The 24,076-nt window shown below is 44.1% G+C and overlaps 1 protein-coding gene across 3 annotated transcripts in view; it reads left to right on the top strand.

Annotated features, from left to right (window-relative positions):
• Positions 1-24,076, top strand: part of TP53I11 (tumor protein p53 inducible protein 11) — a 203,144-nt gene that overhangs the window by 156,750 nt on the left and 22,318 nt on the right. For all 3 annotated transcript variants that reach the window (XM_082270313.1, XM_082270312.1, XM_082270314.1), the window contains exon 4: positions 6,929-6,977. In XM_082270313.1, the coding sequence (XP_082126439.1) occupies positions 6,929-6,977 (49 nt within the window). The remainder of the gene's footprint in view (positions 1-6,928; positions 6,978-24,076) is intronic.

Below are 24,076 nucleotides of genomic sequence, written 5' to 3'. Positions count from 1 at the left end.
GCATATTGCATTTAAGTTACTTAAAAAATAAATTTTGGAGGGGGATGAAAGCTGTAATCCTTTTTTGTTACTTTTGGATATGTAATGGATAATACATTTTTTTATAACCCTATAACTTGTATGCTTCATTCTACCTAATTGGAGACTTACATGGGAGGTATCCATGTTTGCTTATTCCCTTTCTGGGCTATGCTTCCTATTTAGTGGTGCCGTATATTGCGGTGCTTTGGTAGCCAGATACCTTAGAAACATAGAAACATAGAATGTGTCGGCAGATAAGAACCATTTGGCCCATCTAGTCTGCCCAATATATCTGAATCCTATGAATAGTCCCTGGCCCTATCTTATATGAAGGATAGCCTTATGCCTATCCCATGCATGCTTAAACTCCTTCACTGTATTTGCAGCTACCACTTCTGCAGGAAGGTTATTCCATGCATCCACTGCTCTCTCAGTAAAGTAATACTTCCTCATATTACTTTTAAACCTTTGCCCCTCTAATTTAAAACTGTGTCCTCTTGTGGTAGTTTTTCTTCTTTTAAATATGCTCTCCTCCTTTACCGAGTTGATTCCCTTTATGTATTTAAAAGTTTCTATCATATCCCCTCTGTCTCTTCTTTCTTCCAAGCTATACATGTTAAGGTCCTTTAACCTTTCCTGGTAAGTTTTTTCCTGCAATCCATGTACTAGTTTAGTAGCTCTTCTCTGAACTCTCTCTAGAGTATCTATATCCTTCTGGAGATATGGCCTCCAGTACTGCGCACAATACTCCAAGTGAGGTCTCACCAGTGTTCTGTACAGCGGCATAAGCACTTCTCTCTTTCTACTGCTTATACCTCTCCCTATACATCCAAGCATTCTGCTGGCATTTCGTGCTGCTCTATTACATTGTCTTCCCACCTTTAAGTCTTCTGAAATAATTACTCCTAAATCCCTTTCCTCAGATACTGAGGTCAGGACTGTGTCAAATATTCTATATTCTGCCCTTGGGTTTTTACGTCCCAGGTGCATTATCTTGCACTTATCCACATTAAATTTCAGTTGCCAGAGTTCTGACCATTCTTCTAGTTTTCCTAAATCCTTTTCCATTTGGCGTTTCCCTCCAGGAACATCAACCCTGTTACATATCTTTGTGTCATCAGCAAAAAGACAAACCTTACCATCGAGGCCTTTTGCAATATCACTTATGAAGATATTAAACAAAATTGGTCCCAGTACAGATCCCTGAGGTACCCCACTGGTAACATGACCTTGTTCTGAATGTTCTCCATTGACTACAACCCTCTGTTGTCTGTCACTCAGCCACTGCCTAATCCACTCAACAATATGGGAGTCCATGCTCAATGACTGCAGTTTATTGATAAGTCTTCTATGTGGGACAGTGTCAAAAGCCTTACTAAAATCTAGATATGCAATGTCTACTGCACCTCCACCGTCTATTATTTTAGTCACCCAGTCAAAAAAATCTATAAGATTTGTTTGACATGATCTCCCTGAAGTAAACCCATGTTGTTTTTCATCTTGCAATCCATGGGATTTAAGATGTTCCACAATCCTATCCTTTAATAGGGTTTCCATTAATTTGCCTACTATTGATGTCAGACTCACAGGTCTATAGTTGCTCGATTCCTCCCTACTACCTTTCTTGTGAATGGGCACGACATTTGCCAATTTCCAATCTTCCGGGACGACTCCTGTTACTAATGATTGGTTAAATAAATCTGTTAATGGTTTTGCCAGCTCACCACTAAGCTCTTTTAATAATTTTGGGTGTATCTCATCAGGACCCTGTGACTTATTTGTCTTCACTTTAGACAGCAATCTTAGAACGTCTTCCTCTGTAAAGACACATGCATCAAATGATTCATTAGTCATCCTTTGAAGTGGAGGTCCTTCTCCTTTTTCTTCTGTAAAAACTGAACAGAAGTATTCATTAAGGCAGTCGGCTAGCCCTTTATTCTCTTCTACATACCTTCCGTCCTTTGTTTTTAATTTAGTTATTCCTTGTTTTAATTTCCTTTTTTCATTTATATATCTGAAGAATGTCTTATCCCCCTTTTTCATAGACTGAGCTAGTTTTTCTTCTGCCTGCGCTTTAGAAGTTCTTATAACTTGCTTGGCCTCTTTCTGCCTAATCTTGTAGATTTCCTTATCTTCATTGCTCTGGGTTTTTTTATAATTACAAAATGCTAGCTTTTTATTTTTAATGATTTGGGCCACTTCTGCTGAGTACCACAGTGGTCTCTTCCTTTTTTTGCTTTTACTGACAAGTCTAATGCAATTTTCTGTTGCCTTCAATAATGCACCTTTTAAGTAGTCCCATTTCTCCTGGACTCCATGTAATCCGTTCCAGTCTGATAAGGACTCATTTATGACTAATTTCATTTTTGAAAAGTCTGTTTTTCTAAAATCTAAAACTAAACCTTGTGAAAGGCTGAGGGAAAGTGCAAGGTATCCCCTCTTACACAGTTGTCACCACTGGATGATTCCTATCACTTTAGCATCTATGTATCAAAAAGTCATTGGATGAATGTCACAAGCAGTCTTCTATCCAATACTGTATTTTACTTAAAGAGGACCTTCACCCAAAAAAAAAAAAAGATTTTTGCACCTGGCTCCAGCCCTCCCTCTCTCCCTCAATTCGATATTAAGAATTGACGTTGTGGTCCTGGTGCCTCACTGCGCATATGCGTTGCGAAGTTCCAGATTTTCTAGAGGGAACTGCCTGGCATTTAGAACCCAGCAGACACCTTTGGCACATCTGCGCACAGTTTTTCCCTGTGCATGTGCGATGGGAAGACAAGTTATGGGGGTTCCAGATCTCAGGTCGTCTGCCCATGTGCCACTGCCTCGCAGGGGTCTGCCAGGTCCCAAAGGCTGGGCAGAGTCCTCTGACTTATCTGTACACATGGTGGATTTTCAAAGATGGCAGCACAGGTTGGGGGGGGGGAGGGGGGGGTTACAAGGCTATCATTAAGGGGACTGAAGTTACTCTTGAATATTGATTTCCTCTGATTGTCAACTCCATCTAGTGGCCATAATGCGGTATATTCTCTGATTTGATGTATTTCAGGAAACAAAGAACACGATGGAGCTGATCACAGGATCTCCATATCCATAAAATATACTTGTAACATTTGTACAATAATTTTTTTTATACATAGACTTCAATATGTCCTGTTGACAGTGGTCCCCAGGACAAATAGAGGGCAAACTCCCCAGGTGCCAATAAAAATTTTACATGGATTCCAACCTTCCGCACTCTATATAAAATTCAAAAGAAGTTTGGGCTGTAGATGCACTCTAAATCTACTACATAATCCAATACAGTTATCAAATATATTGGTGGTGGTGGGGGGGGTTCTAAAATTGGAGCCATATCTGGTGCAACTCTGCAGAGAAACCAATCAGTTTCCAGGTTTGTTTTTTTGGGCAAAGCTTAAAGTGGTAGTATTTTTGTGACTTTTACCTACAGTTAAGCCTATAAAGGCTTACCTGTAGGTATAATAATATCTCCTAAACCTGCACGGTTTAGTAGATATTTGCCCTGCATGCAGCCGCTGACGCTAGCGGCGCATGCGCTCTGAAGGTCTGGCGGACCTTCAGAGTTCCATGCCGGGCACTTGCCGGAAAATGACCGCCGCGCGCATGCGCGGGAGTGACGTCACTATTTTTTTTTTTTTTTTTTTTTAGTAATGCCTCCAGATGTATCATCCACTTCCTCTTCAATTGAAATTAGTACAACAACCAAAGTCTGCAACTAAAGTGGCTCTTCCACTCAAGAACATATGGAAACAACTGTTGGAGATGTGGAACAGCTAGAGCAGTGGTCTCCAAACTGCAGCCCAGTGGCCCTTACTTGCTATTATCTGGCCCTCTGGGGATTATTCCTCCCACTGACAGCAACAGTGTGGCGTAGTTCCTGCCACTGACACCAATGATGGGGCACTCTTCCTCCCATTGATACCAACGATGGGGTACTAAGACTCCCATTATTACCAGTGATGGGGAACTATTCCTCCACTGATCCCAACAACTGGGCACTATTTGATCCCAACGACGGGGCATTATTCCTCCCACTGATACTAATGACGGGGCACTAACATTCCCATTAATACCAACGACAGTGCACTATTCTTCCGATTGATACCAAGAACAGGGCATAAAGACTCCCATTAATACCAATGATGGGCACTATTTGTCCCACTGGTACTAACATAGCACTAGCATAGTTCCTGCCACTGACACCAATGACGGGGCACTCTTCCTCCCATTGATACCAACGACTGGGCACTATTCCTCCCACGGATATCAATGACGGGGCACTATTCCTCCCACGGATACCAAGGACAGGGCACTATTCCTCCCACGGATACCAAGGACGGGGCACTATTCCTCCCACGGATACCAAGGACGGGGCACTATTCCTCCCACGGATACCAAGGACGGGGCACTATTCCTCCCACGGATACCAAGGACGGAGGACTATTCCTCCCATGGATACCAAGGACGGGGCACTATTCCTCCCACGGATACCAAGGACGGGGCACTATTCCTCCCACGGATACCAAGGACGGGGCACTGTTCCTCCCACCGATACCAAGGACGGGGCACTGTTCCTCCCACGGATACCAAAGACGGGGCACTGTTCCTCCCACGGATACCAAGGACGGGGCACTGTTCCTCCCACGGATACCAAGGACGGGGCACTGTTCCTCCCACGGATACCAAGGACGGGGCACTGTTCCTCCCACGGATACCAAGGACGGGGCACTGTTCCTCCCACGGATACCAAGGACGGGGCACTGTTCCTCCCACGGATACCAAGGACGGGGCACTGTTCCTCCCACGGATACCAAGGACGGGGCACTGTTCCTCCCACGGATACCAAGGACGGGGCACTGTTCCTCCCACGGATACCAAGGACGGGGCACTGTTCCTCCCACGGATACCAAGGACGGGGCACTGTTCCTCCCACGGATACCAAGGACGGGGCACTGTTCCTCCCACGGATACCAAGGACGGGGCACTGTTCCTCCCACGGATACCAAGGACGGGGCACTGTTCCTCCCACGGATACCAAGGACGGGGCACTGTTCCTCCCACGGATACCAAGGACGGGGGCACTGTTCCTCCCACGGATACCAAGGACGGGGGCACTGTTCCTCCCACGGATACCAAGGACGGGGGCACTGTTCCTCCCACGGATACCAAGGACGGGGGCACTGTTCCTCCCACGGATACCAAGGACGGGGGCACTGTTCCTCCCACGGATACCAAGGACGGGGGCACTGTTCCTCCCACGGATACCAAGGACGGGGGCACTGTTCCTCCCACGGATACCAAGGACGGGGGCACTGTTCCTCCCACGGATACCAAGGACGGGGGCACTGTTCCTCCCACGGATACCAAGGACGGGGGCACTGTTCCTCCCACGGATACCAAGGACGGGGGCACTGTTCCTCCCACGGATGCCAACGACGGGGGCACTTTTCCTCCCACGGATGCCAACGACGGGGCACGGTTTACCCCCCACTGACCCCCCAGAACATTTTTTTTTCTTCCACTGGCCACAGTCCGGCCCCCCTAAATTTTGAAGGACAGTAAACTGACACTTTGTTTAGAAAGTCAGGAGACCCCTGGGCTAAAGGCACATTCTTCCACATTTTCTGATCTTGTCCACATCTTTAAGTTTGAATAAATAAAGACTTTAAAAAAAGAACGTAAGGTAAAACATCAAAGTGCTTTCCTTTGAAAAATTACTTTATTAAAACCAAGAAGCATGAAGAAAATCGCTAACAAAATAAGTGCACTGTGAATGCAGAAGTGGAGGTAGAGGATACATCTGAAAACTAATAAACAAAAGCACGATTCTTTATTATCACCGTTTTTTTTATTTTTTATTTATGGGGTTAGGTTTTATGTAAACACTAATTAAGCATTACTATAGATTGTTTGTTTGTTTTTAATGCATGGTAAAATAGATTGCACAGCACTTGTTTGTATATAGATTTGATTTGATATGTGAAGCACATACCAGTGGTAATAGCAGTCATTAATCAATAGTTATTTTCTGAGTAGAGGATTGGAATTGGTTTGTGCAGAGAATGTATTTACGCTTTTTAGCCAATACATTGTTTTTGATCATATTGGGCCTTTAAGGGAAAGCTTTTCATAAATTATTCATGGAAAGGAGAAGAAAACAAAGTTTGGATACACGTCAACACTTGTTAGTAAGGTTACTTGGATGACACTGATTTCTTCGACATTTAAATCTTAAAAAAAAAAACAAAAACAAAACATAGTTTTGATCTCTTCTGCAACCAATACAAAGTGTCTGCTTCCCAGCAGTCTGTGGTCTCCAGTGATTACATGAGTGCAGTGCATTATAGAGATCATTTTCAGCTACTGGAACCAAAGGCCTTGAATCAAAAACAGAGAAGTGGAATGCATTATTTTATTTATTCCCAGTCCTCGTCTGCAGTTGCAGTGCCAGACAGGGTTGATGTAAACAATGTAATATTTAGGCTGGCCATACATTATATAATTTTCTTATTCAATTTTCTTTTAGATTTACCAAATCCATATAATATGAGGTCAAAGCTAAACACTTTCGATGTGTTTGCAACAAGGCCAGGCTGTTGCATTACATAGTTGAAGGTCAATCTAAAGAAAATTGAAAAAGAAAATTGTATAGTGTATGGCCAGCCTTACTCTTTGGGGCCTGGGATGATCGCTGTCAGAGCACAGGGATGCAAAATCTAACAGCTTATGTTTGTTGTCATTGGATATATTAATATGCAGTATGGGTTTTTTTTACATGAGCCTGTATTTCTTGCATTTTGCAAATATCTTTATATTTTTTTAATCAGCTGGTAGAATGCTGTGATATAACTGATCTTCTCTCTCTTTTTTTTTCCCCTTTCAGAGTATGGCAGTTCCTCTCCGCTTTAATGTTCACAGGAATCGCTGTCATGGTAAGTGTATTGATCAAGCAGAGTACGATGTGACTGGAATCGCTGGGGGTTTTATCAGTTGCTCAGCTGAGCCTTAAGAAGTCAGTGAAGAATTTGTATGAATTTGAGTCAGACTTCTGCATTTCCCACCACTCTATGTCAAGCCCTTAGATTAGAAGTTCAGCCTTCCGTACCATGTATATCGGTTTTGGGTGGATGCTGTGGTTGGATAATCTCCCTTGGTTTTTATTTTGGTTTCCCAGGTTTTGGGTTCTCAGTCTCCAAGATTGCTGCAATTGCATCCATGCCTACCCCTGCACTCTCCCCATCCCCCACCTCCATCGTCAATGAGCATGCACTACCCTTCTCACCACAATGCCCGAAACCTCCCCATCACTGCACCTTTACCCCTTACCTACCGCGCTTTCGTCACTGCAGCTGAACCTCATCCTCCACCACCCTCACCACACCTGCACACCAACCACCTCCCACTCTCACTAGAGTGCTTGAGCCCCATCCTCCTCCACCCTCACCACACCTGCACACCAACCACCTCCCACTCTCACCAGAGTTCTTGAGCCCCATCCTCCTCCACCCTCACCACACCTGCACACCAACCACCTCCCACTCTCACCAGATTTCTTGAACCCCATCCTCTTCCCTGGCTCTCACTGCCTCTTCTACATGCCCCCACTTCACTCACCAGTATGCCTATCAATCGTTGCAACTGCACCAATGCATGCCTCAGCAACCAACCCCCCCCCCCAATATCCTCATCACCTTCTCACCACTGCACCTTGACCCCCTTCCCCAACCCTGCCTGCTCTCACGACTGCAGCTAACCCTCTTCCTTCTTTCATCTGCACCACAGAGGCACACCCACTGTCACCACTGCAGCTGACCATCTTTCTCCTCTGTCCATATTACACCTGCATACCCACTCACCACTACAGCAGACCTCCTTCCTCCTCCATCTGCACCACACTGCACACCCACTCTCAACATTGCAGCTGACCCCCTTACTCCTCCATCTGCACCATGTCTACATGCCCAATCTTACCACCGCAGTTGGCCCCCTTCCTCTCCATCTGCACTACACCTGCACACCCAATCACTCCACCGCAGCAGATCCCCATCCTCCTCCATCTGCACCACACCTGCACACCCACTCTCACCACTACAGTTGACCACCTTCCTCCTCCATGCACACCACACCTGCACAACCTTTCCTACCACTGCAGCAGACCCCCCCTTCCTCCTCCCTCTGCACCACGTCTGTATGCGGAATCCTACCACCACAGTTGGCCCCCTTCCTCTCCATCTGCACCACACCTGCACACCCAATCCCACCACCGCAGCAGACTCCCATCTTCCTCCATCTACACTACACCTGCACACCCACTCTAACCACTGCAGTTGACCTCCTTCCTCCTCCATCCACACCACACCTGCATGTCTACTCTCACCACCGCAGCTGACCCCCCTTAGTCCACACCACACCTGCATACCATTTCTCACCACTGCACCAGTCCACCATTCTCTCCTTCTGCTGCTCTCTCCACCTCTCCCACATGCACCATCTTCACTCACCACTGCACCAATGCCTGCCCTTGCCATTACTGCCACTGCACTGATGCATGCCTAAGCACTACTTTACTGATGCATACTTCTGTACGCTACACCACAACAGTGACGCGTTCTTCTGTATTCAGTGAATGGGCGTACTTTTGCTAGTATACAATTCAAACGCTGTGTACCTAGCTGTAAAAAGAAACATAGAATAAAACAGTTATGGTCACCTTCAGGGCCGCTGTTAGAAATCACGGGGCCCCCTACAACCTACCTGACAGGGCCCCCCCCCTCCCCGGAAATTTCAATTCGCTAAAATGCCATGGTCGCAATGGTATGCTGCCATGGCAGAAATTAGAGCCTCGCTACTGGCATGTTTTTTTTTTTTTTTTTTTTTAAATTGCTGAATGGCAATTTTACATTGTGAGACCGCATTGCAACTGTGAGCCAATTATTTGACTTCAAGGTGTAGAGCAACCCTTTTGAACTCAATGGGGAGTTTGACAGATGGTACTGCCTGTCAAACTCTGTAGCCTGCGTTAAAAATGCCACAGCTATGAAGTAAAGCATCGCAGCCATGGCATGTACACAGTCCTGTCTGACTATAGCTGGCTTCTGTCGAAGGGGCATGACCAAAAAAGGTCTGCCGACCATCTCCCGATCAGTCCTCTCAGCCAACGGCCTGAGAGCACTGACCAGAGTTTTCTGGTGGGTGGGTGGTCCCCTTGTCAAAACACAATTGAACAGCAGGGGAGATTGCTGTACTGACATTGGATTGTTAGTACAGCGGCTCTGACCTGAGGTGTAGGGTTTTTTTGTTTAGCCCGCAGGGTTGAACGAAAAAAAAAAAAACTAGCAGTATATACTAGGCATCAGGCCGCATTTACACTTGTGTGATGTTTCCTGAATGTGTGAAAAAGTGCACAGGTAACGGGCGTTTTGCAGTGCATTTTGTAAATGCACTGCAAATGCGCTAATCACTTGTGGTGTCATTAATTGTTAATGGCACCCCAAATGCAATTATCAGACCTGCGTTTTGTCCTGTGGCAAAGCTGCATGTCTTAATAGGTACTAGAGCCTCTATGATGTGTTTGTCACACATATGACAGCCCATTCAAGTGATTAGATTACCTATTTACGAAAAGGAAAAAAAAAAAATGCAAGCAGGAACGTGTGTTACTGCTATGTGAAGTATAAAGTGGGCCTTAAGTGCCGGTTCACACTTATGCGATGCGGGAAGGCTGCGAATTTGCAGCCTGTTCCCGCATCGCAAACGCACCCCTGGCAGTTCACACTGCCATATGCGATACGCTGGGGGTGTCAATGTAATCTTAACGACACCCCCAGTTTGATTGCATATTGCAGTGCGATCTTGCAGTTCGCACAGGATCGGATCGCACAAGTGTGAACCGCTGTGCGATCCGATCCTGATGCAGCTGCAAAAAAGGGTCCTGTGCGTCTTTGCTGCGGGTGCGATGCGAATTTAGCCATACAAAGTGTATGGCTAAACTCGCACCGCACAGCCGATCGCATGTAATGAAGGAGCAGTGCGCTCCGACATTACATGCGATCGCCGCAGCCGCATCAGTGTGAACCGGCACTAAGATGTATATAGAAAAGCCTGGGTACAGATGTGTACACTGGCTCCCAGCTCCAGCAGTGCAGTAGCAGATTCCTGCAGTTCTAGGCTGGGTCCATGTTTACCCCTCTCAAAAATTCTGAAGTTTCTGTCCCCTTCACTCTAGCAGGAACTCCCCAACACCCCCCACACTCACCCCCTCCAGCAGAAGCATTGAAGCATCCAAACCCTGGAGGTCATAGTGAAACAGAGCAGTGAGTGCACGATCTGGAGGGAGGTGGAGCTTCCTGCTCATTCATCACACTGACAGCCAGGAGATAACACTGCCGACTACTGACCAGAGGGAGACGGAGGGGAGTTTCAGGACCCGACAGAGACTCTGTAGCTGTCTCCTTCTATTTCAGATCTGGACACTTTGCCAGCATGTAGAACCGATCCCTCTGCCAAGCTGCTGGAGGAAGAAAGCTGGCAGTGTTGCAAGTAGATCCACAGGAGTCACATGACAGTACAGTCGGCTCTCCTCTCCTGCAGGTGCCCGGGCCCCTCTTCTGAAGTGACAGAGCTCGGGCCCCCTACAGGAGGGCTGGCTGTACTGGCTTATCAGCGGCCCTGGTCACCTTGGTCATACAGGGCAGGTCTCTGGAGAAGCGCTCTCCGGACTGACTTTACCTGCCCTCCATCGTAACGCCATGCCCCTCCACAGCCGGCAACATCACCCTTGCATGAGCAAGATGAGGGTGTCTCTTTAACGTTCCTTTTTGCATGGGGCATCCTGCTGAGGTGTTTTACAGATTGCAGATAGGAAAGGGCAACTGTTGGGCCGGTCCAATTTGCACACTTTGGTAAATTTCCCTCCCTTCTCTTAGCCAATCCCTGTTTTTTGTTTAACTCAAGCCTGATTTTTTTTTTTTTTTTTTAGGTAACTTGAATGTTATCAGTAGACCTACTTTAAACCTCAGTTTTTGCCAGCTTACCATAACAAGCTCGATATTCAGCATTCCATTTTTTTGCCTCTGAAGTCCTTGTAGATAAGAGAATTTTGTGAGTAGATATTGTGTTCCACTCTCGCAGACTCTCCTGCTGCTCAGCGTCTTATAGTTTGTAATGTTCCTTTTGATACTGTTATTTTCTTTCCTCTTTTAATTTCACTCTGAAGCCGCTTATTTTTTTTTTTTTCATGATACGTTTCTTTATCTTTATTTCTAAGCAGGCTTCTTTTTTTTTTTTTTTTGGCTGGGCAATTTTCTCCCTTTAAAAAAAGAAAAAATGAGAGAGTGAGCCGAGTTTCCATGTAATGGTTGCTCCTTTGTGAGTTTAAGATGAAGGAAGTTGTAGCTGGCTTGGTAGGGAAGACACCTTATACCGACACTTTTCTCTTCCATCTCTGTGTATGAATGGTGGCTTTGCTGCCCAACTGTGTATTCGTGCTATAGAATTTGTGCGGTTCTTTTGTTAGTTTGGTAAAGGTGGAATGTTTGTTATCACCAAGTTGTTTAAAAGTCTGGGCAGGTTTTTAAGAAAAATGATACACCGGGCGCTACTGAGCAGCCGAACGTGGCAGACGTGCTTTAAAATAGCCAGAAAACACTTGAAGCTAAAAATAGCCTGTGCCCGATGCGTTTCCCACCTCAACTGTTGTTGTCTTCTCCATACCTGGCACTTTACTAAATGGGGGGGGGGGGGGAATGGATACCCCCTTACGTGGCAAAAGTCAGTGGCCATGGAGTTCTCATCTCAAGACCTTCTAAGATGACTCCTGAATCACCTCCTCTACTTTCTCATCTCCTCGAAAGCCCCAGAAGAACTGCTTGACTTGACTTTCACCCGTAATTGTCTCTAGGCTTCACTACTTGTAGACCATCATATCTCCAAGGAAGATTTCCTTCTTGACCACTTTAAAACTAAAAGAAACTAGGTGCTGTGTTAGACAAAATCTTGCACATTTTACCACAGATGGACTAGACGCTGTGACCAGTGCATGATGGACTAGACGCTGTGACCAGGGCATGATGAACTAGGCGCTGTGACCAGTGCATGATGAACTAGGCGCTGTGACCAGTGCATGATGAACTAGGCGCTGTGACCAGTGCATGATGAGATTCACATGACCAAATAATTTACTCCCATGACCAACCTTGCCTCCACCCTCTTGATAATATCGAGAACGTAGAAATGAGAAACTCTACAGAGGTATTTACTGTTCCTTTCAATCCAAAACCAAATAAAAAGTTTGGTAAACAGTACATCCCTGAATCATTTTAGGGAGTTGGGCTCGAGCTTCTGTTTAAGATATTATCTAAGCAAAGGAATGATTTAAATCCTGGGATAAGCATGTGTATGCTTCTTGAATCTCGGTGTGCTTTGTGTATTTCTTCCAGATCTGTGCAGCAATCCAGTGCGAGACTTCCTGTAATAAAGACCGCTCACTGCTGCTCTCTCTCCTTGTGCAGGGTGACTGGTCTTGTCTCCGCCCCCCCCCCCCCCCCAGTAAATTTCTGCAGGCAGTTTGTAATGGGTGGAGTCTTGTGGGTTCCTCCCACAACTCTGCGCTCTGCACTGGCTGTGTACAGCCCAGTGATGATGTCACTGCTTTGGTTAGAACATAATATCTGGGATTGCAAACGCATTTGATGCACACAAAGTGGGTTTACATCCTTTGTAGCTACTGTGGAATATAAATATATATATATATATATATATATATATATATATATATATAAGAAAAAAAAAGTTTGTGCTTGGAGTTCTGCATTTTGTAGAAATGTTATCCTATTTGAGATGTCAGATGTGTACATTTCTTAGTGTACAGGTTGTGTAATGTACAGTATGCAGCCCCCAGCCCAACGGTATTATAGAATCTGTAGAAGACGATTCAGCTTGTGGGCTTCCTGAGCTCCTGAATAATGCACTTTGTCTCTGATGTGAGCATCAAACAATACACCTTCCCATACCTATTCCCTGCCCGGGGTGCCGATCTGAATCTGAGAAAAGGAACACAGCAGTCATAATAAAATAACATTTATGCAAAATAAGGTTCTCTTTCTATAGCAAATTCAGATGAACTGCAATGATTGTTGGACCTCACAGACCTTCTATAAATGGGAGTTCTGGACGGGAAAGATTCGCCCCCTTAATGACCAGGCCATTTTTTGCGATACGGCACTGTGTTACTTTAACTGACAATTGCGCGGTCGTGCGACGCTGTATCTAAATAAAATTGATGTACTTTTTTTTTTTTTTCCCTACAAATAGAGCTTTCTTTTGGTAGTATTTGATCACCTCTGCGATTTTTTTTTTTTCTTTTTTTTTTTTTTTTTTCGGCGTAATAAAAAAAGTGCGACAATTGTGAAAATATTACCCAAAAAAAATAAAATTAAAAATCTAATTTTTTTTCATCATTTTAGGCCAATTTGTATTCTGCTACATATGATTTTGGTAAAAAAAAAAAATATCCCAATAAGTGTATTATGATTGGTTTGCACAAAAGTTATCGCGTCTACAAACTAGGGGAAAGATTTGTCATTTTTATTTATTTTTTTACTAGTAATGATGGCGATCAGCAAGTTTTAGTGGGGCTGCAACATTGCGACAGACAGATCGGACCCCTAACTGACATTTTTGACGCTTTTTTGGGGACCAGTGACATTACTACAGTAATCGGTGCTAAAAATATGCTCTGTTACTGGAAAAACACTGGCAGGGAAGGGGTTAACCTAGGGCAATCAAAGGGTTAAGTGTGAGCCTAGGGGGTGTTTTCTAACTGTATGGGGGAGGGACTTGTGGAATCAACACAGAGACCTGTGATCCTAAATAGGAGGATCACAGGAGATCTGTGTACATACCAGAGAGAACAACGGTCAGCTGTGTTTACAACAGCAGACCGTCGTTCTCTCCCAGTGGGGAGCGATGGCGGGTGCCGGCCCCATAGATCGGCTTCCTAATGGGGGCCCCCAGGAGCGCTCCCGCGAACAGGTACAGCAGTTTGCGCAGTCGAGACAGCCTGTCGCAGTATAGCTGCTGCGGGCGGTCGGCAAGTGGTTAAGGTACTGTGCAGTTGTTTTACTGTTCCTATCATTCAGTGGAAGCCTACCAGTCAAGTCTGACTAACTGAATGCAATGCAATGCATGCTGTGTGGCTGGGATTTAAAGTGGAACTAAAGGCAAAACTTTTTTTTTTTTTTTTTTTTTTGGATAGAGCAAGGGAGGTTTATAACCCTTGTCAGATTTTTTTTATTTTTTTTTTCACCATCTGTGTCCCATTGCAGAGATTTCCCTTAACTTCCTGTCTCCTAACCAAACACGAAGTGAGAGGAAATCCCTACAAATTAGGAGAATTCTCAGCACCTCCTTGGGGACCTCCATGTCATCAGAACTCCCTATTGGAAGATTTCCTCTTCATTTACTTTTCTGGAGGCAACCCAAAATTTGGGATTTTCTTTTACTTTCACGTTTAATGATAATGGTAAACAGGACAGATAGAGAGAGGGAATCTCCCTAACTGGCGCACAGAAAGCAAGAACCAATAGGGGGGGTCTGTTCCTATTCCACTCTATCCAAAACTAGTTGTTCTTTACCCGCTTCCCGACCGCCCGCTGCAGTTATATTGCGGCAGTGCGGCCCTCCTGCGTGAACCGACGTAGGTATACGTCGGTCACGCACCTGCAGCTAGGGGGCGAGCGCTGCCACGCTCCCACCCCCCACTCATCAGCGGGGACTCCGATGCACGGGGCAGGCAGCTCCGATTGCCGCCTGACACCCACGATCGTTCCCCGCTGAGAGAGAACGGTCAGCTGTTGTAAACACAGCTGACCGTTCTTCTCCCTGGAATGGTCATAGAGACCATGTGATCCTTCTATATAGGATCACAGGTCTCTATGGTCATTTCAGAAGCCACGCCCCCCACAGTTAGAATCACTCCCCTAGGCTCACATTTAACTCCTTGATCCACCCACAATGTTAACCCCTCATTATTACAGTAACAGTGCATATTTTTAGCACTGATTACTGTAGTAATGTCACTGGTCCCCCCAAAAGTGTCACAAATGTCAGTCAAGGGTCCGATCTGTCCGCCGCAATGTTGCAGTCCTGCAAAAAATCACAGATCGCCGCCATTACTAGTAAAAAAAATAAAATAATAAAAAACAATAAAAATTACATCTTTCCTGTAGTTGATGCGATAACTTTTGCGCAAACCAATCAGAATACACTTATTGCGATTTTTTTTTTTTTTAACAAAATTATGTAGCAGAAAACAAATTGGCCTAAAATGTTAGATTTTCTAATTTTTTTGAGGGAATGTTATATAGCAGAATGCGATTTTTTTTTTTTTTTTTTTATTTAATTTTTTTTTTCAGAATTGTCGCTATTTTTTTTGTTTATAGTGCAAAAAATAAAAATCGCACAGGTGATCAAATACCACCAAAAGAAAGCTCTATTTGTGGGGGAAAAGGACATCAATTTTATTTAGGTACAGCGTTGCACGACCGCGCAATTGTCCATTAAAGTAACCAAGTACTGAATGGCAAAATATGGCCTGGTCATTAAGGGGGCAAATCCTTCCGGTCCAGAAGTGGTTAATCTCAGCAGTTGTTGATCAGAGACCACAATGATTGCAGTTGTATGCAGATAGCCACTAGAGGGAGACTCTGCACAGTACAATCATATAAGAGTATAGAAAGTATATAAAAATGTGAAATTCACATCCAAGATTACTTTTAATCCCCAAATTAGATTTTAGTTTGTTGGCTAAATATGTTCACCTTGCATCTCTTTATTACAGGTATTTACTTGGCTCCAACTTTTACACAGCATTTTACATATTGCATCACATCAGTCCCCCCTACCCTCAAGTCGCTTACAAGCTAAGGGCCCTATCTCACATGCATGCGCATACACATACTACAGCAAATTCAGACCGGAGACAACCTATGGAGTACGAGAGGAAACCTGGTATGAACCCCATGTAAGCACAGGGAAACATGCAAACTCCATGCAGATGGTGTCCCGACTGGGATTTGAACCGGGAACAACAGTGTACAGCTAGACAGAAGTGCTAACCACTTTAGAAAGCAGCCACAACCTGATGTAAGCCTGTATTGTCAGCTTGCTCTCTCGCTCAATACGGTGAAGCCTTGCCTCGGACATAATTACGACAAAACAAATAGGGATATGGCTTCATGGCATTGAGAGAGTAAGCTGACTATACAGAGCTAAAGGGTTTGGGAATGGATTAGATATCTCAATGCAAGCCTGTATTGTCCGCTTGCTCTCTCTCGATGTGGTGAAGCCTTGCACATACGCGTTTCGTCATAATGACATTACGACAAAACAGGTAGACGCGTGGCTTCACGACATTGAAAGAGCAAGCCGACAATACAGGCTTACACAGAGATTCAATCCTATACAGAGCTATAGGTTTGGGAATTGATTGGCTCTCTCAATGTATTGTCAGCTTGCTCTCTATCTCTCAATGCGGTGAAGCCTTGCACGTACGCGTTTCGTAATAAAGACATAATTACGACAAAACAGGTAGGGACGTGGCTTCACGGCATTGAGAGCAAGCTGACTATACAGAGCTATAGGTTTGGGAATGGATTGGATCTCTCAGTGTAAGCTTGTATTGTCAGTGTGCTCTCTCTCTCAATGCCGTGAAGCCACACCCCTACACAATTCTAAGTAATGACGTCATTACGACAATGCACAGAGAGCGCCAGCTAGCTATACAGAGCTAAAAGTATTGGAGTGGATTGGATCTCTCAATGTGAGCCTGTATTGTCAGCTTGCTCTCTCTCAATGCCGTGAAGCCACGCCCCTATGCATGTCTTCGTAAAGACGTTATTGTGACAAAATGCGCAGGGACATGGCTTTGCAACACTGAGAGAGAGCAAGCTGACTATACAGAGCCATAGGTTTGGGAATTGATTGGATCTCTCAGTGTAAGCCTGTATTGTCAGCTTGCTCTCTCTCTCTATGCCGTAAAGCCACGCCCCTACACGTTTCTTCATAATGACGTCATTATGACAATGCACAGGGATGTGGCTTCACTGCACAGAGAGAGAGCAAGCAAACTATACAGAGCTATAAGTTTTGGAGTGGAGTGGATCTCTCAATGTAAGCCTGTTTTGTCAGCTTGCTCACTCTCTCGATGCCGTGAAGCCACCCCCCTATGCATTTTTTTCATAAGGACGTCATTATGACAAAACGCGCAGGGACATGGCTTTGCGACACTGAGAGAGGGCAAGCTGACTATACAGAGCTATAGGTTTGGGAATGGAATGGATCTCTCAATGTAAGCCTGTATTGTTAGCTCACTCTCTCTCTTTCAATGTAGTGAAGCCTTGCCCCTTTGCGTTTCGTCGTAATGACATCATTACGACAAAACAAGTAGGGACGTGGCTTCAGGGCATTGAGAGAGAGAGAGCAAGTGGACTATACATAGCTAAAGGTTTGGGAATTGATTGGATCTCTCAATGTAAGCATGTATTGTCTGCTTGCTCTGTCTCTCTCGATGCCGTGAAGCCATTACCCTACGCGTTTCGCTGTAATGATGTCATTATGACAAACCGCGCAAGGAGGTGGCTTTACGGCACTAAGAGAAAGCAAACTGACTATACAGAGCTATAGGCTTGAATCAGCAGATGGTGTGTCAGTTCTTAGTAGAGATACCACTGTTTCCAGACAGGGAGCAATGGTCCTCCTTTAAAACATACTTGCTAGGGGTAGGCTTTTTACTCAAGCTGTGGCTGCTTTCTAAAGGAAATGAACTGGGACTGGATTGTATCTTTCAGTGAAAGCCTGTATTGTCCACTTGCTCTCTCTGTCGTGAAGCCACGCTCCTACGCGTTTCATCATAATGACGTCATTATGACAAAATGCATAGAGACTCGGCTTTACCACATGGAGAAAGAGAGAGCAAACTGACTATACATAGCTAAAGGTTTGTCTCAGCCGATGGAGTATCAGTTCTCTGCAGAGAGACCTTTACTTCCCGGCAGGGATCAATGGTCCTCCTTTGCTGCATGCTGGCCAGTGACATGCTTTTCTACTCAGGCTGTGGCTGCTTTCTAAAGGAACTGTAAGACTTTGTACAGTTCAGTTGGGCTTTAAAGCAGACCTGTCCTAAGAGAACAATAAATGGCTGACAGGTCTCTTTCCTGATCTGCATCCACGTCAGTGACGGAGAACGTGTTGAAGCCATTGGATCTGCAGGACAGCCAGCTGCCTAGTATTCCTGGAAGGAGATCGGTAGTGACAGCCCCCGAGTTTATGTCATGATTGCTTCCTTTAATATATTCTCCCAGCAGATAAATGAGATGATTAATTGTGAATTTTTCCATCAGTAATGACATTACCAAATCAATTACCTCCACGGCTGAGTGCAATCTATCTCTGATTATATCCAGACGTTCGGCACTTCTCCTGTACGCAGTCAGTAACGCGTCTTCTTCTCATTAGCTCACTTTGATTTGTTTGATTTTTGCAAAGGTAATTTTTTTTTTTCTTTAATTTGCTGATTAACGCTTAACTTAAGGCCGACTTATGTACAAAAATCTTTGTAATTCTGCTCAGCCAGTCTTGCGATCCAAGCAGTTCTACTTGCCTGCTGTGCCAGGTCAGTGACCAGGATTTTCGGTTGCAGCATTACATACTGAATAGCTGGGTCACCAACACGCCCCCAGTTTGCTAGTCGGGCTGCGGCAGGTGACTCTGCTCTGTCCTCCTGTCAGCAGAAGTCCACTGTTAGATTGGCAGAACGATGCCGCATTGGCTCTTGGTGCCGACTCTCCCTCTGCTGGTCTGTTGTGTAGAGGATTGCAGGAATCCCATATGAAGACAGATTCAGATACTTATACAGGCTGTTTTCCTGGTGGTCAGAGGTTGTGGCACTGGGAGGTTTTTGTAGTTTGTAATGGGATTAGCTGCAAGAAAGTCAAAACCTTCATGGATATGTAGAAAAGCCACTACAAGCCAATCTCTGCTAGAAGAGAGAAAGCGGTATTTGTGTAATGTGATCTCCCAGCTCTCTACATGTAGCGTGTGTAATGTGATCTCCCTGATCCCTCCACAGTGTGTGTAATCTGATCTCCCTGATCCCTCCACAGTGTGTGTAATCTGATCTCCCTGATCCCTCTACAATGCGTGTAATGTGATCTCCCTGATCCCTCTACAATGTGTGTAATGTGATCTCCCTGATCCCTCTACAATGCGTGTAATGTGATCTCCCTGATCCCTCTACAATGTGTGTAATGTGATCTCCCAGATCCCTCTACAATGTGTGTAATGTGATCTCCCTGATCCCTCCACAGTGTGTGTAATGTGATCTCCCTGATCCCTCTACAATGTGTGTAATGTGATCTCCCTGATCCCTCCACAGTGTGTGTAATCTGATCTCCCTGCTCCCTCTGCAGACTGTGTAATCTGATCTCCCTGCTCCCTCTGCAGACTGTGTAATCTGATCTCCCTCTGCAGACTGTGTAATCTGATCTCCCTGCTCCCTTTGCAGACTGTGTAATGTGATCTCCCTCTGCAGACTGTGTAATGTGATCTCCCTGCTCCCTTTGCAGACTGTGTAATGTGATCTCCCTCTGCAGACTGTGTAATGTGATCTCCCTCTGCAGACTGTGTAATGTGATCTCCCTCTGCAGACTGTGTAATGTGATCTCCCTCTGCAGACTGTGTAATGTGATCTCCCTCTGCAGACTGTGTAATGTGATCTCCCTCTGCAGACTGTGTAATGTGATCTCCCTCTGCAGACTGTGTAATGTGATCTCCCTCTGCAGACTGTGTAATGTGATCTCCCTCTGCAGACTGTGTAATCTGATCTCCCTCTGCAGACTGTGTAATCTGATCTCCCTCCACCCTCTGCAGACTGTGTAATGTGATCTCTCTGCTCCCTCTGCAGACTGTGTAATGTGATCTCTCTGCTCCCTCTGCAGACTGTGTAATGTGATCTCCCTGCTCCCTCTGCAGACTGTGTAATGTGATCTCCCTGCTCTCTCTGCAGACTGTGTAATGTGATCTCCCTGCTCCCTCTGCAGACTGTGTAATCTGTTATCCCTCTGCAGACTGTGTAATGTGATCTCCCTGCTCCCTCTGCAGACTGTGTAATCTGATCTCCCTGTTTTCTTGAATTTAGACCTGTGTTACAGCACATCTGAGGAATGAGTTGAAGTCCGCTCTGTAGGGCTGTCCTACTGATCCTGGTTGCACTGCTTGACTGGGAATGAGGATGCCGGCAGAAGTTCAGACTTCACATGCTGCATAATTGTTCCAGTGATTCAGTTGGTAAAAAAGTGAAGTTTAGGCTGATAATTTCAGTGCTCCCTATCGCAGTGGCAGCCCCCATATTTCTATCCACACGGGTCCCCATTTCATTAATTTCTGTTGATCTCCTGAATGTTATTTTATACAAAGCGATATGTAATCTCTGTTTATTATAACATTAATGTCAGCCGATATGGGGCCCCTTATTCCTTCTAATAGGTAACAATTGTTTTTACCTCCCTGATAAGGATACAATGTTGCGGCCTCCCTGCAGCTCACAATGTGCATATTCCATCTCATAAGAGAACCATTTGCAATCTACATATCGTGCGCTACCCAGCACCGGGCTGTCAATCACTGCGCCGTCGTCATGGAAACCCATCCACCACTTCTGCCACTAGCAAACAAAATTGATTTTTTTTCTTTTTCCTTTTAACTTTTTTTTTTTTTTTATATTTCCAAACCTCAGGGAAGCGGGCAGGTTACATTAACACGGTCTTGTCGGTATGTCATTTGATTTGCACACCAATAACATTCTTTTTTGCATTGCTTGAAGAAAGAACAAAAGATTAAAAAAATAAAAAATTGTTCAATGACTTTTTTTTATTTTTTTTTTATGCAGTTCGGAGTCATTTTGTTCACAATTGGTTGAAAGGATTTAGCAGCCGGCAACCAATTGCTACAAAACTAATTTACAGCAAAAACCGCGACTCTCTTTAAATGACTGGGGATTTTTTTTATTTTTTTTGTCAAAAGTCAGTGAAGTGCAGCCTGAAATTTTGATATTCCGGTAGCTGGGGCAGAGTATAAAGAGGGCTGATTGGTGGATTGACAGGTAAAATCCGAGTTCTTTGCCTCATAAAAGGTGTAATCCAGCGGACTGCGCTGAGATTCATGGACAATATGTGAACGAGAATAGGGGCTCATTCACATTGCACAACGTGTGCATAATGTAGCGTGATCCTGCACTGCGATTATTTTTTTATTTATTTTTTTTTTTTTTTTTTATTTATATATTTATTTATTTTTTTTAGTTATTTGCAATGCAGCATTTTGCCAAGCATTGGCACAATACACATTTTTGGGGTCTGTGCTGTGAAATTAATGCTACGTTCACATTGCTACCATCTCTGAAAGCAGCAGCAGCTTTCAGGGGTTCAGATGATCCTGCCGCCGCCATCTCCTGAAATGGGGTGTTTTTATTTTTTTATTTTTTTTTTTAATTGTTAACTTCAGCTCCGGAAGGTTTTACCCCCCCTTAATGGCCAGGCCATTTTTTGTGATTCGGCACTGCGTTTCCTTTACTAACAATTGCACGGTCGTGCGACGCTTTACCCAAATTAAATTGATATCCTTTTTTTTCTAAATAGAGCTTTTTTTGTGGTATTTGATCACCTGTGCATTTTTTAGATTTTGCGCTATAATTAAAAAGTGACAATTTTGAAAACAAAAAAAAAAAAAACTATTTTTTACTTTCTGCTACCAAAAATTCCCAATAAAAAAATTTAAAAAATCTAATTTTTTTTTATCAGTTCAGGCTAATTTGTATTCTGCTATATATTTGTGGTTAAAAAAAAAAAATCCCAAAAAGCAAATTTTGATTGGTTTGCGCAAAAGTTATAGCGTTATGCAAGCGAGAAGAATGCTACGTTCACATTGCTCAGCTTTCAGGGGTTCAGATGATCCTGCCGCCGCCATCTCCTGAAGTGTTTGTTTTTTTTCTTTTAAAGGTTAACTACTTCAGCTCCGAAAGGTTTTACCCCCCCCCTAATGACCAGGCCATTTTTTGCGATTCGGCACTGCATTTCGTTCACTAACAATTGCGCGGTCGTGCAACGCTGTACCCAAATAAAATTGATGTCCTTTTTTCCCACAAATAGAGCTTTTTTTTTTTTTTTTTTTTTTTTTTTTTTTTTGTGGTATTTGATCACCTCTGCATTTTTTAGATTTTGTGCTATAAACAAAAAAAGAGCAACAATTTTGAAAAAAAAAAAAAAAAAAAAAAAAACACAATATTTTTTACTTTCTGCTATAAAATATTCCCAATGAAAAAAAAATGTAAAAAATCATTTTTTTTTTTTTTTATCTGTTTAGGCCAATTTGTATTCTGCTACATATTTTTGGTAAAAAAAAAATCCCAAAAAGCGTATATTAATTGGTTTGCGCAAAAGTTATAGCGTTTACAAACTATGGAATAGATTTTTAGACTTTTTCTTTTGTTGTTATTATTAGTAATGGCGGCAATCAGCGATTTTTTTAGCGGGACTGCAACGTTTTGGGGATCAGTGACACCAATACAGTAATCGGTGATAAATAATATGCACTGATACTGTATAAATGACACTGGCAGGGAAGGGGGTAATGCTGGGGGTTATCAAGGGGTTAAGTGTGAGCCTAATTGTGCTTAATAACTGTGGGGGAGGGGCGGGGGCTCTGTGAAAGGCACAAAGAGATCGGTGCTTCGGCTTAGCTGAGACACACAATCTCACTGTGCCTGTCTGACAGGAGAGCCGCTTGCTTTGTTTACATAGGCAGACGGCTCTCCTGTCAGTTTATCTGAAGATCGCGCGAGGCCGGTGTCAATTGAGCACGCTCCTCCCAGGGTCTGGCTCCCGTTGTCTAATCACAGCGGGGGCGTGTCCCTGGCGGCGCGCACTTGCTGCCAAGACCGCGTGCACATAATCGTGTACATCTACGTGATAATGTGCAGCTGAGCCGCCCTGCCGTAGTAAATCTGCGTGGGGCAGTCGGCAGTTGGTTAAAATGGAACTAATGCTAAGCAACCACAAGCCCAGCATTTGACTTGCGGCTGCAGCGTTGCCCTATTGCTGCAATCAAGAAATAAGTAGAGGGCGCACCAGCCTAGCACATTATCCTCAATACAAACGGCTTTATTAAAAGAGAGTACATATTCATACTCACAAATATCGATTTGACAAAGGCACATCAACACTAATGTTACAGCATCGAGATTGTCGCCTCACAGATATGAAGTCCTTACATCGACTGGTTGACGCGTTTCGAGGTCTCGATTCTTCCTCAGAGCCTGCTGTACTGTATCTCAACCTCTATATTTATGGAACCAGACTCATTGCAAAGACGTGTATACCAGGGCTAGATGGGTGTGTGAGAACTTATGGTGTCAACCCACCGAGTGTTGCTAAGCACTCTCAAAGCACACAATGCAAAGGCATATATTGGGTGTATAGAAATACTGCAAAAATATACTTCTAAAATTCATCATGAGCAAAATACTTAAATACCATCAAAAGAAAGCTCTATTTGTGTGAAAAAAAAAAAAATTATAAGTTTCATTTGGGTACAGCATTGCATGACCGCGCAATTGTCATTCAAAGTGTGACAGCCCTGAAAGCTGAAAATTGGCCTGGAAAGGAAGGGGGTGAAAGTGCCCTGTATTGAAGTGGTTAATGTATCTTTTTAAAAAGTATAATATATATGTGTGTGTATAGCAATTAAAATATATACATATGTGTGTGTATATATATATATGTACAGTAAAACCTTGGATTGCGAGCATAATTCGTTCCGGAACCATGCTTGTAATCCAAAACACTCTTATATCAAAGCGAATTTCCCCATAAGAAATAATGGAAACTCAGAGGATTCATTCCAGAACCATTTATTCATAAGTCCTTCAGTTTATAGTCCATATACAAAGATTATAGCATTACGATAGGTTGCATAAAAT

This window comes from Pelophylax lessonae (genome assembly GCF_965119305.1).
Source record: "Pelophylax lessonae genome assembly, chromosome: 10".
NCBI lineage: Eukaryota > Metazoa > Chordata > Amphibia > Anura > Ranidae > Pelophylax > Pelophylax lessonae.
Note: the sequence above shows the minus strand (reverse complement) of the source record. Positions and strands in the feature narration are given on the sequence as shown.